Genomic DNA, 14,788 nt, shown 5'->3' on the forward strand with positions numbered 1-14,788 from the left:
GCTCCCGCGGATTCAGGCTTTTTAAATTTAGGTAACGGCTAACCGCTCCAACGAAACACGTGCAGCAAGTAGGAATATAGAAGGGTTAAACTAACTTAGAGCTGCCACGTGGTGATGTTGAATAGGTCGGCTGAGGTCGTTTAGATCCTAGTAGGATTTACAGGATCTGGTCCAATTTAACTAAATCTAATTATTTTATTTGAATGATTTATTTACCGCAGCACTTTCCAACGACTCTCAATGAATCTATGGCTGAGATTTATTCACCTATAGATTAAAATTAGTGTTTTATTTTATTTTTTATTTAAATGAGTCAATTGATTTATTTTTTATTTCTAATTGAAAAATATAGAAAAAATAAATCTAGAAATAAAGAAAATTGAATTATTTTATTATTTTAAATTTAATTATTTTATTAATTATCCGGCTCTTGGGCCTCTCTCCTTAATGCATCTTAACACATTGGATTGGGCCGGCTTAGGCCTTTTTGTATTTGTTACCCGTTCGGGCAAATCAGGGCAATCCTACAACCTACACACTCGAACATTTCATTATAGAGCTGGAAAAAGGAAAAAACTCAGAAATCGACTCCCTTCTACTCTTTTCAGAAGAAAAATCGAGTCACCTCTACTCTTTTCAGAAGAAAAATCGAGTCACCTCTACTCTTATCAGACTGTTGATCAAGCTCGACTATCTTCCTCGTCTCCGATCCACCCGGAGCAAACCTTCAGGCTTCATCTAATGTCCAGTAAGTCTCTCTCTCTCTTTCTCTCTCTCTCTCTCTCTCTCTCTCTCTCTCTCTCTCTCTCTCTCTCTCCGGTCTCGTTGTTGCTAGAGCTGTCTCTTACTCTTCACTATGAGGGTACCCTCTAACCCCACGATTGTGAGCTTAGCGCGCCATATCACTTATCCCAGCTGCAATTGTTCTGGTTATGCTATCCAAACCCAACTTTAAGGCCAATGGTTCCAACAGTACCGAATTCTCCGAAATGCCAGTGGCAGCTGCGCGCCGTTTTTTTTTTTTTTTTTTCACAATCTTGCACTTTGCGTTCCATGCAGTAGTCAGGAATCATATTTTTTGTCAATGCATGTGACGTAGTTGATTTAAGAAAATGCCTAACGTGAAAAAGTGTGATTGAGAGAGGTTCTGTTCTAACAGACTGTCCGATACTATTTATTAATTAAATCTGGACGCAATGAATGTCATTTAGTAAATCTGGAATGAGTTTTGAGTGAGTGGGTTCAAACAGTTGAGTTTACTTCGTTTATCCCATGGATGTGGAAGTTGCTTAATTTTATGGCTTCGCATTTTAAATGGAACTATAGTAAAATCACTATTAGCTCTTAAGAAACTCGGTTTCTGAGTAGTTATTAAGCTATCTTGTTGTTGAAGATCCCTGGCGTACTTACTTTGGCTAGACATGCAATTAGTTTGTTGGGAGCATAAGAACAGTAAAAGATATGCTCTTTACAGATGTCTTTTCCAAGGTCTTTGTGGTAGTGTTTTAACCAGTTATATGGAAGCAGAAAACCAGCAGATGTGAGATTTTGGGCAGGTACGGGTGAGGATGATGAAGTGGTTCTATGTTGCTGGTCTTCTCACAATTCTCACCAGTTCCCAGGTCAGAGCACCTAAGAATCTTGGCTAACGAATTTTAAGATACTATCTTCTGGCACCCAAGTTGTTGCAATTATCGCTTTCTGTGAATAACTTGTAGGGCTCCATCTGTGTTTTTTCCTTTGCATTTCTTATACATGCCTTTTATATCCGTGAATTTTATCATTTTAGTGTGTATTATAGGTAAATAAGATGAGAATATCTTCACTTCTACGAGATCTGTCAAAATGCTTGAAACTCTTTCAAACTGGTGGTGTATTTTTGGCTTGAAATTTGGAATGCTCAGATGGAATATCAACTTAGGTTGTCTAATTAATCAATATTTAGCATTGTTAAGTACTCTCAAAAAATAAAAAAGGGCAAACAATGTCATGCCTTGTTTTGTTTCTTATTTTTTAAACAGGAAACTAATTTCATTTGAGTTCACTCTCTTTGTTTATCTGGCCTTGAGAGCGTCTGATGTGTATAAAGCATTTATCTATGCCTTTCTATGTCACTCATATCCCAAAATTGAACCAACCAACCTCTTATTTGTATATTGTTTAGATGGGCTAGACCTTGATTTGTATCTAAACATGGCCTTGACCATTTCTTCTATACCCAGTATTTGTGAAACCCTTTTTTCTTTGTCCAGTTATTAACCACATTATTTTTAAAAAGGCATTTCTGAAAGATTTCTTTTTTCATTGTCGTATTGACAGTCTTACCACATATTGTTTGAGTTATTGAATGATGGACCTACCGAATCCTTTGCTGATGTAATCATCCACCAGGATGTGTTTCTATAGTCATTTATGCCCATTTTTGTATACGGGCTCTATTCGTGTCTTTAGCAGTTCTATGTTAAATTGTCTACTATGTTTAGAAATTACTTGTTCTTTTTCACGCTTTCTCTTTCTGTATGGAATATCTTTTCTTGACTTATGATGATAGGTTTACCCTTTGTAAGTGGCTTAGATAGATGTTAGGTTCAGTCCTATCTTACTCAGAAATAAATATCTATACTTTTAAAATTCAATTTTGTTGGCTAGCAATCTTTTTGCAGTTTCTAGTGTTCCTGTTCTTGCTCCAGCCATCTGTAATACTTGCATGTGTGTCTTCTCTTTAACAATGCATGCAGTATCATTACAAAGATCTGTTGTAAAGACTTTCTTCTCTGTCTCGTCTGATCTGGCTGTGTATGTTAACCTTGTTTATCTACTGATGGTTTTAACATGACAGGGAATTTTGACAACTCTATCACAAAGTAATGGTAGATATGTGTATGATTATGCAACTGTTCCTTTTCTTGCTGAAGTTTTAAAGGTATAACACTTTTTTTAATTTTTGTTTTGTTTGAACAGAGTAGCAGTTTCTTGGCTAAGAACTTATAAATTTTTTTGTTATGATCGTATGGATGTCTTTTTTTTTAAATCGTGTGGATTTCTTTCTCAAAGATCTTCTAAAATTTTTTGTTAAAGTATTCTTTAGTTACAGTGATGAGAAATGGATGTAGGAACAATACATGCCACTGAAAATGGGATACAGAAGTCAGGAGAATAAAAGGGAGAATGGGAATATGTGACTGGTTTAATGCATTAGTTACTTTTTGAGACCAGTGGTTCACTAAGAACCTAAAAAAATTTCTCTTCCTCTTCCATTGGTTTAAAGAGTACGGTAAAGGAGCAGTAAATCTATGAGAAGTGTTTTCTAGCTGAAATCCTAAAGGGCAGCACAAGGTAAATGAAAAGCTCAAGATGGCTGCCGGAATGCTTCCTTCTGATCACTGGACTGTCCCATTTACAACTGTAAACAGATTCTTAAGATAAAACATATCTGAAATGACCACCATATTACTAATTGTAATATCTTAGGAAGGGAAAAAGTGTCCTATACGCTTTATTATGAAAATAAATTGAAAATAAGAAACAATAAGTAGAACCCCTAAATGTTATCAGCTTTAGACATCATTTCTGGCTCTTCTTTTTGGGCTAGAATCTGTCAAGGTTTTCTGGAGAAAGAAATCTGTCCATCCAAGTTTCAGCTTGCATTTTTCATATCAGAAATAGTGAAGATAATGAAAGAAATGTAATCTGACTTCAAGTACTTAAGTATATTGTAAATGTTTTAGCGTATCTAATTTACAAATATCTCAAGAGTTATTTTGTCTTGAAGAAGAGTTCTAGGCTAAAAGATTGAAAGATTCTGATTGAAACATTCTCACCCAGAAGATAATTATGGGCTTACTGATGGGACAATCCATTGAACCATATTCTTCTTTTATTTTATTACAGCTTGTGGTATCTAGTTTTCTTCTTTGGAGAGAGTGCAGGGCATCATCTTCTCCAAGGATAACAACAGAATGGAAGAGTGTTCGTTTATTCCCCATCCCCTCCATTATATACCTAATTCACAATAATGTTCAGTTTGCTACCTTGACCTATGTTGATACATCAACCTATCAGATAATGGGCAATCTGAAGATAGTAACTACTGGGATATTGTTCAGGTACTGAATAATCAAATAGACCTTCTGTCCAATGAATCATTTGTATGGTTTAGGTTTTGACATCTTGGCAGTCTAAAAGGAGGTTAGATCCAGCTCGCAATTTTGTTTGTCTATTGTACAAATTTATGATTTTCATGGTCAGCAGGCTTTTTTTGAGGAGGAAATTGTCGAATCTGCAGTGGATGGCTGTTATTCTACTAGCAGTTGGAACCACCACAAGCCAGGTAAATTTGGAAGTGTTTTGACACATTTGACTTATTGGATTTGCTACTACCATTTCTATGTATCTCAAGGCCCTGTTAGTTCGAAGGAATTGATGGGAGAGAAAGTGAATTATAACCAAGGTGGTGGAGTTTCGTTTTTCCTAGAGAATATTAATGTGAGATGATGTAGCATAATATCATCCTTGATCTTAACTTTTGATTTAAAATAAAAAGGTTAACTGTCCTCATCATTTAGATGTGATTCAAAGGATTTATCTATTATGGAAAGGACAAAGGTGTGTAGCTCGTGCAATCTTGAAATTTGTGGTAATCTGCCTCTCTCACTTGTTTCAATGGTGAGGTCTGACCTGAGACTTATCTGATATGATGCCATCTGGTGATAGGGCCAAAATATTCACTATGGGAGAGAGATGTCCAAATGTTCGAAAGTAGTTTGTGACCGTTGAGTCTCTCTCTTTCTAGGATTCAAAAGAATTAGAAATCCAATTGGCATTCTCTAGTAGTTCTTTCCACGAGTTTGTTATTCTAGTTAACTCTTTTTCTCCCCTCCTCCATCCCGGTAATCTTATCTTTCAAAAACAAAAAAACTAAGTAATATTATACCAATCAGGAGGTCGACTTCATATTTTCAAGTATGTATGATTTCTATAGTCCAATTGTGCTTCTTGAGCATGGTTTTTTTAGTTTGGCTAATGAAATCCAACAAAACTCAGAATTCAAGTGATTCTTGTAAGGTGAGAATATGCCAGCACTACTGTGCTCTCTGTTGAAGGTCTCAAATGATGTTTTGTCATTGTAAAATGGAATGATAATCCTTCTTATTTCTTTTTAATTGGACTCAGTTTGAAGTATGGCTTCATGTGGAGGATTTCATGCATGAACAGTCAGTAAAGGCTATAACTTGCAGGAAGAGTTTGTCCATTAATTAGATGAAAAAGCTAAGTGGGGAACATATTTCTGTTGATCCATTTCTTCTATTCAGTCATTTTATTTTAACTGTGACTCAAGGAGGCATTTGACTGCTTGTACAATCATGGTCAATAGCTTAATCGAGTTTGACTTCCTTTAAGAATCTGTGATTTACTATTTACTTTCTCCTGACAACGTCACCTCTGGGAAAATGATTGCTCATCTCATTTACAACATAAACAACCACTTCATGGGAATTTGGTTGCAATAAGCTGGACTTCTTCTTTTTTTTTTAAATGATAAGCTGGACTTCTTTTAAACACATATATCATCAGTAAGAATAGATTTGTAACTTTAAATGTCAAATTTGTGCAATTTGATGTTATGTGTCCAATACTTTTTATATTCATCTATCATTTTTTCTTTTTCTTTTTCTTTTTCTTTTTGCTGATAACTCGCTGGATCACAATAAATATACTAGTAATAGCCTTCTTGAATGCAGGTGAAAGGTTGTGGGGTTTATTCATCTTGTGACTCTCTGTTGTCAGCTCCAATTCAAGGTTATATGCTTGGAATTCTGTCTGCTTGCCTCTCAGCTCTAGCAGGTGTTTACACCGAATTTCTTATGAAGAAGAACGATGATAGTCTCTATTGGCAGAATGTGCAGTTGTATACGTTGGTATCTTAATCCATTTAAAACTCCTTTCCCTTATTCACCTATTTGTTTGTCCTCATCTGGACATCATTGTTTTGTAACCATAATAAGTTGAATTTCACATAACCTCTTTCAGGTTTGGTGCAATCTTCAATATGGCTCGACTTTTAATGGATGATTTCAAAAATGGTTTTGAGAATGGACCATGGTGGCAGCGCCTTTTTAATGGGTACAGTGTTTCAACATGGATGGTTGTGCTGAACCTTGGCTCTACTGGCTTGTTGGTATCGTGGTTGATGAAGTATGCAGATAATATTGTGAAGGTACTTTCTTTTGGTGTACTTTCATTGTGAAGTCCAGATGTTATGGACCATGTTATAATACAAATGGGAGCATTTTATTAAGTTAAGATTACAATCTGCAGGTTTATTCAACGTCAATGGCAATGCTGTTAACAATGGTTTTATCGGTGTATCTCTTTGAATTTAAGCCTACTTTGCAGGTAAATACCCTGTATATATGTATGTATATTGTTATGTTATAAACAGACGTTCATAAGTTAGTTTGGTTCTTTTTTTTAATTTACTTTTGTTCAAGTACTTCATCATATATAACACTATGTTTAGCGGCTACTAACTGATATTTTCTTTTTCTTCTATGGCGATGCAGCTTTTCTTAGGTATTATAATTTGCATGATGTCGTTACATATGTACTTCGCCCCTGCTAGCATGCTTGTAGATTTGCCTGTGATGTCTAAAGCTGCACCTGAAACTCTGAACGAAGTTGCTGTCGAGAGAACTCCAGCCACCTGATGTAAGATGGGTACTTTTCTAACTGAACCTGTAATATTAGCACAATTCTTTGTTTCAAATTGGGCATGCGTTTAATTTTCTTTTTCAAAAGAAGAGGTTATGATGAAGATGGAAAGAAAAAGGTGGTTTTGCTGCGGAATGAAAATGATGTTCTGTGACTAGATGAGGAGTTTCCAACATCTTTCTGCGTGAAATTCTTTGGTTGGATTTCATTTTCTGGGTGGTTTTTCTTCGTTGGAGTCTACGAGGGATTAATGGTCGTATCTGTAAACAAAGCTTCTGTTATTTCCTAGAAATGGCAGTAATTGGGCAGTAATAGCAACAGAACAATCAAGGCCCCGCGATACGTTTCTCTGGTGCCACTATCTGTTTATGCCTAAACTTCATTATTAATTGAAATTAATCTCTGAAAGAAACGGATCTGAAGGACACCCAAGTTTGCTCCTTATCTGTTTGATTCTCAAAACGTCGACTATTTACAATTTAAAATAGTCCCGGTCGTTCGGGTCAGGTGAGTTCATCGGAACCGAACTCATCCAACCCGACGAGTGTCCCAGGGGAGCTATCTGCTAGCACTCTTCTCCAAGTAATTACGTTTGAAATTCTGGGAAGTCGGAACATGGAAATACGCGTATAAATTAAGCGTTCCTCGACAACGATGATGTTAGTTAGCTTCCAGCTGGATTCTCTCTTCCTTCTCACGCGCAGCTCGCACCGCCTTTGGTTCGAACCACCCGATTACCTTCTCTATAAATAGCTCGCTTTCATGGAGTCTGATTTTCCACAAGAGGTCCAGAGCAGAATTCCGGAGAAGGTGAGTCAAGCTAGCGATGGAGTCGATCGCTCTTCCGAAAATGGCCGGGAGACGAGGAGATGGGCAGCAGGGAGGAGTGAAAGATAGATACTGTGGCGGCTACTTCCAGATGCCGTTGCATTACCCGAGGTACACGAAAGCCGACTACGAGACCATGCCGGAGTGGAAGCTTAACTCTCTACTTCGGGAGTATGGGCTCCCGGTGACGGGTGATCTTGCCCAGAAGAGGATGTTCGCCATGGGCGCATTTTTGTGGCCTTCTTACTGAGCTTGATTCTCCTATCTACGGAGATCAATAAGGATGAATTTCTACGCTGAGCATACGAGCATGTAGTTTTTTTTCTTTTTCTCTTTTGTTTCTTCTTATCTAGTACTCTTTCCGTTGTAGTCCTATCATATTTCAACACAGTATGAGTAATGGATGAGATTTTGTTATTTTGATGGTACAAAACCAAGGTTTCTGGTTTAATTGTCTGAGAATGAATTATTTTCATCTTGCCTTTTAAATTTGAGCATTATCATCACCTCTCTGCCCACTGAACTAATGTCGAACTTTCAAATTCCTTATGCCTCTACAATAATTGCCAAACACAGCCCCGTCTTGGACGATTTCATTAGTTCCTTCCCTTCCATGAGTAGTTCATCTTGGCGAAGCGATATGAAAACGCTGAACTGCCTCAACTACATCGATGACTTGTGCGCAGTAAAGGAAAGCAACAGAAATGGCAAATGGGCGATTTTCTTTACGTCTTTTCTTACTCTTTTCCTGACAGAATCTTGAAGATTACAGTCATGCCAACAATCCTGTTATCATTCTACCAGTCTTGTCGTTAATGTTTACGAGTCAATCCTTCCGGCGGAACCATGAACGCATTTCTAGCTCGTTCTCTATCGAGGGAATTGATCGAGATCATATCAGGTTCGAGTTGAGAAGGAATTAAGAGCGGCATGTTCGAGTTGAGAAGGAATTAAGAGCGGCCTGTCTGGATCGACTCTGTGCTTCTGGCGAGCACTATTATCCTCACAGTCGCTGCATGTCTTGGCTGATTAACCCAATAGCCTTTATCGTATCCAGTCGTGCTTACATCCCAAAGAAACTGATGACAGGAGCAGGATAATTTTAAACAATTTAGTGGCGAGGATGTCAAAGGACGCTCTGCGTTTACGGCCTAGAAAGCTGTAGCAGGTGTCGAATCGACGATGCTATCAACCTGCAGCGACTCAACTTGTACCAACCGATCTAAGAAAGAGTGGTCAGCAAGCAAGAATACGTCACGCATTAACTGCTGCATTTTAATGGCGTCCGCCAAGTGGATTCCAATCAGCTCCTTCTTCAAGGCACTCACACACCTACGTGCCGTCACCTTGATGGCCCGAAGCGAATCGCATTAATTTAGGACAAGATTGATGCTCTCCGTCACGCTGTTCCAATCTTGGTACTGCTCCTTAGAAAACTCCGACCAAGAAATACGAAGACGGCAGGTGAAGAAGAGAAGATAATTATTTTCAATTTGGCGGCAACATCAACTCGCAGAGCCACGGAAGTATCGGCAGACGTGCTTAGTCTGAATACTTGCAGCAACCGCCATGAAAAGTAGAGGAAAAAGAAAAATCTGAACTCGTCTATCAAGAACACGTCTGCATGGAGCCGCCCGTAATCATCTACTTCACCAGAAAGAGCTAGTTGGCCATGGGTGCATGTTACATTCTTAAATGTGAACTTTCCTACGATTAATTACTTTTATTTGCAGAGAACACGCAAGAGAAAAAAAGAGAACGTGAGCCAAACAAACTCCTGCTTTTGTTCTTATTACTTTCCATTTTAAGGATAGGCCGCGAAGATGATTAATGGATTTGCTTTTTCCACGACTAAACCGGGTTTGATACTTCACTGTTAACTTCCCTTTAGTCCTCTTCTATCGAAAACGTAAATTCCGTTCCGGAAGTTATGATCCACATACAGGTAATAACTCCCTTCCATCGATAGTTACATGAAGTCGATAATCTTCATGGAGATTTGGCTGATGCGCACAGAAACATACGGTCCGAGTTATTCAGGCTGAGTCTTGCCGTTCCAACTCGGTAACCGGAGTTATAGGCCAGGGTGACTCAGTGTAAATAAATGAAAAAAAAACCGGCGTTTCGGGTGCTCGTGACCTTTAAACCATTGGCCTTCGTGTGTCTAATAGGTCATACATTTTATTACTTGTATTTTTATGCGTTTTTACCTATAGTTAAATGCATAAAATTAAATATTATGCATAATATTATAATTCTTAATTATGTGTATATTATGAAAATATTTATACATAATGATATAATATTAGTGTTAGTTAATTTCATATTTATGAGATTTAATGTCTAGTGATCCATATAATTTTTTATTAATTAGAGTAACCACAACATCTTTAATTTAATAAAAATTATATATTATGATTAGGACCACATAAATAATATTAGACATTAATTATAACTAATTTTACTTAATATAATAAATTTTATCCCATAGGAATTTTTATTATTTTTGAGTTTATTAGTTACGATAAAATATCAAGTTATTCATAATTTACCTACAGGAATTATGAATTCATAAATAAATTGATAGTTTTATCATAAAGTTTAATCATAAAAAATAATTAAATCTGTTTGAAGTAAAAAATTTAGCCCACATGCATTTTTTTATGTCAATAGATTCAATTTTTAAACATGATTTACATTGGTAAAATATGATATTTAATTTATGCCTCAGTTTTAACATAAGCATGTAATTTGTAATTTTATGTAGTTGTACAACCTGCAAATTTTTCTGATATTCGTTGTGATATCCTTGCTCTTAAGGGAGATAACTATAAGGTCTCGAGGGAGATTATTCTTCTTTATTTAGGGTGGATGGACATAGACTATGCTATTAAGAAAGACGAACCACCATCAATTACTTATACAAGCACTGCAGTTGAAATCACGCTTTATGATCGATGAGAGCGATCTAATCGCCTCAACATGATGTTCATTAAAACTAGAATTTCTACCGGTATTCGTGGTTCTATTGATCAACATGAAAAGGTCAAACACTTGCTGAAAACCATTGATAAACAATTTGTTACTTCAGACAAGGCACTAACAAGCACCCTAATCATAAAACTCTTATCCCTAAGGCTCACCAGTATGAGAGGTGTGCGCGAGCACATCATGAAAATGAGGGATATTGCGGCTCAACTGAAGAAATTCGATGTTTAAATGCCGGATTATTTCCTGGTGCACTACATCTTGAACACCTTTTTGCACCAATATGGACCCTTCAAAATCTCATACAACACACATAAGAATAAATGGTCAATTAATTAACTTTTGACCATGTGTGTTCAAGAGGAAGAGAGACTAGTGATGGAACAAAGAGAAAGTGAATTGTTGGGAACGCATAGAAAGGGCAAATTCCAAGTGTTTCTTCTGTAGAAAGAAGGGACACATGAAGAAGGAATACACCAAGTTTCATAAATGGCTTGCGGACAAAGGTAATCCAACCTTATTTATTTGTTATAAATCTAATATGGTTAATGCCAATATTAACACATGGTGAATTGATTCTGGATCAACAATCGACATCTCGAATTCCTTGCAGGGTTTGCAAAACCTAATGGAACCAGTGGGAAGTGAACAAAACATCTTATCAGAAAACAAGATGAGTTCACATGTGGAACCTATAGGAACTTGCTATTTAAATTTAAGTCGTGGCTTTGTTTTAAAGTTAGAAAAAAACATTTTATGTTCCAAGTTTTTATAGAAACTTTATTTCAGGTTCATGACTTGTACCTTTTAAATATTCCTTTAATTTTTCAGATTCATCTTTCAATTTATATTATAAGTCTGATTGTGTTAGGAATGCTATTTTGTCTGATGGTCTTTATAACATCAATTTATAAAACAATGTCACTTATGATTCAATGTATACTCAAACTGGGTAATAAAAGAAGTATTATTAATGAGGATTCCTTTACATTGTGGCACCAGAGATCAGGTCATATCTCCATGGATAGAATTCAAAGATTAGTCAATGAAGGAGTACTTAATACTCTGGATTTTACTGATTTTAAAACTTGTGTAGACTGCATTAAAGGAAAGCAGATTTATAAGTAAAAACAGGTGTCAATAGGAGTTCAGACATATTAGAGATTATACATACTGATATATGTAGTCCAGACACAGATTCACATGGTCAGAAATACTTCATCTCTTATATAGATGATTACTCAAAATACATGTACCTTTACATGTTTTATAAAAAAAAAAATGAAGCATTAGATGTCTTTAAGATCTTTAAGGATAATGTAGAAACACAATGTAGTAAGCAAATTAAGATCGTGAAATCAGATAGAGGTGGAGAATACTATGGTAGATAGACAGAGAATGGACAAACACCTGAACCATTTACAAAGTTTATTTAAGAACATGGGATTGTTGCCCAATACATCATGCCTGATTCACTAGACCAAAATGGTATAGCAGAAAGAAGAAATCGAACATTATTAGGCATGGTACGGAGCATGCTTAGCAGCTCCAATCTTCCTAGATCCTTGTGGGCTGAAGCGCTTAACACGGCAGTGTATATATTAAACTAAGTTCCAACCAAGGTTGTTCCTAAAACCCCATTTGAATTATGGCAAGGTTGGAAACCGAGTTTGCGACATATGCACATTTGGGGATGCCCGTCTGAAGTGAGAATTTATAATCCACAAGAGAAGAAGTTGGACCCAAGGACCATTAGTGGGTATTTCATTGGATATGTTGAAAGGTCCAAATGTTACAAATTTTATTGTCTATCTCACAATACTAGGATTGTGGAATTACGAAATGCAAAATTTATTGAAAATGACTTCGATCAGTTGGAGCAATCCAACTCGGAACATAGTTTCTGAGAAAGAACATTCAGAATCTCAACCTTCTACCTCAAGTGATAGATTGGTTATTGTTTACAGTACCCCTCAAGTACAAATTGGTGTTGAACAATCAATCATAGAAGTTCCACAAGTTGCTGACAACATTCCAATATATTAGGTAGTTCAAGAGTTGTCAAACACTTTTGAGTAACTAGTTGAACCACATACTTCTTAAGAATATGATGGTACAACATTAAGAAAATATACTAGACCAAAAATATCAACAATTCCTGATGATTATGTTGTATATCTACAAGAATTTGACTACAACATTGGGGGCCAAAAATTATCCTAAGTTCTTTTCACAAGCCACGAGTTGCCAAAAATCAGAATTATGGTACAATGCCATGAAGGAAGAGATTAATTCTATGAAAAGTAACGGAGTTTAGGATCTTGTTGAGTTGCCTAGTGGATTTAAAACCATTGGATGTAAATGGGCCTATAAGACAAAGAAAGACTCATTGGGCAACATTGAGAGATACAAGGCAAGACCCGTTGCTAAGGGATTCACTCAGAAAGAAGGAATCGATTACACGAAGTTTTTTTCTCCTATATCTAAGAAAGATTCTTTGCGCATTATTTTGGCATTAGTAGCCCATTTTGACTTAGAGTTGCAACAAATGGATGTGAAAACTACATTTCTCAATGGAGATCTAGAGGAAGAAGTTTACATGAAACAACCTGAAGGATTTCCCTCTAGTGATGGTGAACAATTGGTTTGCAAGCTAAAAAAATCCATATCCCGCCAATGGTATTTGAAACTCCTTAATGTAAATTTTTTATTCGGTTTTGTAGAAAATATTATGGATCAATGTATATACCAAAAGGTCAGTGGGAGTAAAATTTATTTTCTTGTTTTATATGTGGATGATATTTTGCTAGTAACCAATGATAAGAGTTTTCTACATGAGGTGAAACAATTTCTCTTTAAAAATTTCAATATGAAGGATATGAGTGAGGCATCTTATGTCATTGACATTAAGATTCATAGAGACAAATTTTGAGGTATCTTAGGTTTGTCTCAGGAAACCTGTATTAATAAAATTTTAGAGAGAATTTGGATGAAAGAATATTTACCAAGTGTAACTCCCATTGTGAAGGGTAATAAGTTCAATTTGAACCAATGCCCAAATAACGACCTTGAAAGGGAACAAATGAAAGACATTCCATATACTTCTGCTATCGGAAACCTAATGTATGTTCAAGTTTGCACAAGACCTGATATTGCATTTGTTGTAGGAATGTTGGGACGATATCAGAGTGATTCAGATTACATTAGAAGTGTGGACCAAGTAGGAGAATGTTAACTGTTTTCCTTCAGTTTTGGAAGCAGTGGTCCAACTTCTATCAAAAAGTAACTTCCTTTTAGGAAGTTATGGTCCACTTATATTGGGAGTTATAATTCCCTCCCATCGGCAATTATAGGAAGCAAGTTCGATTGAAACTTGACTGATATAAACAATTTGGTCCCCGGTTACTCAAATCCTTCGGTATTACACCATCTTAGAGTGATCAGAGAGCGGAAGTTCCAAACCAAAGTGCGAGAAAGTCTTCGTTCTTCAGGAAAGCCGAAATCTAATGGGCTTGGATGGAGGTAAGTTTCTAGGTTTCCATTTACATTTTATTCAATGAATTTTCTAAGGTTAATGAGAAATTCAATTAGCCTAAAAATACTTCCATCATGTGTTCCCCTTTACCTACTTTCTCTCCCTATGAAGTCGGTAAACCGTAAACTATAAATGAGAATTGAAACAGGAAAATGCAGAACAAGCGATTTAGTACGATTAGTAATTACTTTTGTGAAAATTTGAACCTTCGGTTTCTTGAAGTGTTTGCTCTGAATTAATCACCCGAAAGAAACAACTGGATCTGTTCCTTTTAACATTAGATCTCACTGGATTCTCCGTTCTCGCTGCAAGCTTCTTATCATGATATTTAGCAGATTGCGTACAAGCAATCGGAACTAAATTCAGTCTGTTAAAAATCAGAAAAGATAAAAAGCTAATTGCCCTTCGCTTACTCTGAAAAAAGGGGTTTCTTTGACCATCTTGGTCGAGAAGATGATTAAGCAGAAATTTCAGTAAATGCTGTGTCTGTAATGTCAATATTGTGACAACTAATTCTTGAAATTTTCTGATCCACGTCTTAATACGCGACAGAATGAAAGTTGTTAATTTTTATGGGACCTGCGTAAATAGATATCTGATTACATGGTGAGATGCCACTCAAAAATACTGATTAGATCAACAAAGAGACGTAACTGGGTCTCCTGTGTGAAATCTTAATCAACTTTATATCAAGCATTTAATGCCTCTATTTAACAATGGAGTACA

At 36.3% G+C, this 14,788-nt stretch overlaps 1 protein-coding gene across 2 annotated transcripts; it reads left to right on the forward strand.

The window, feature by feature from the left end:
• The first annotated feature begins 566 nt into the window (after positions 1–566).
• LOC137956357 (CMP-sialic acid transporter 1-like) lies at positions 567–6,828 on the forward strand. 2 transcript variants are annotated; one of them, XM_068803836.1, is made up of 9 exons: positions 567–748; positions 1,475–1,622; positions 2,840–2,923; positions 3,892–4,106; positions 4,252–4,330; positions 5,742–5,914; positions 6,031–6,217; positions 6,319–6,396; positions 6,564–6,828. In XM_068803836.1, the coding sequence occupies exons 2-9, from the start codon at positions 1,569–1,571 to the stop codon at positions 6,705–6,707; spliced, it is 1,014 nt and encodes a 337-aa protein (XP_068659937.1). In that variant the 5' UTR covers positions 567–748; positions 1,475–1,568; the 3' UTR covers positions 6,708–6,828. The 2 variants fall into 2 exon arrangements, with proteins under 2 accessions (XP_068659937.1, XP_068659930.1); XM_068803829.1 differs by having other exon boundaries at positions 1,528–1,622.
• Positions 6,829–14,788: the final 7,960 nt, after the last annotated feature.

Source organism: Aristolochia californica, unplaced genomic scaffold (genome assembly GCF_029961685.1).
Source record: "Aristolochia californica isolate CCGP_79_NKW_82.1479 unplaced genomic scaffold, dmAriCali1.0.hap1 SCAF_1, whole genome shotgun sequence".
In the NCBI taxonomy this organism is placed as follows: domain Eukaryota; kingdom Viridiplantae; phylum Streptophyta; class Magnoliopsida; order Piperales; family Aristolochiaceae; genus Aristolochia; species Aristolochia californica.

Excerpts from the sequence above, each read along its gene's own strand:
- LOC137956357 (XM_068803836.1), top strand. The coding sequence starts at position 1,569 with ATGATGAAGTGGTTCTATGTTGCTGGTCTTCTCACAATTCTCACCAGT. Across the intron at positions 2,924-3,891 it reads TTCTTGCTGAAGTTTTAAAG|CTTGTGGTATCTAGTTTTCT; the intron begins GTATAACACTTT and ends ATTTTATTACAG. Across the intron at positions 6,218-6,318 it reads ATGCAGATAATATTGTGAAG|GTTTATTCAACGTCAATGGC; the intron begins GTACTTTCTTTT and ends TACAATCTGCAG.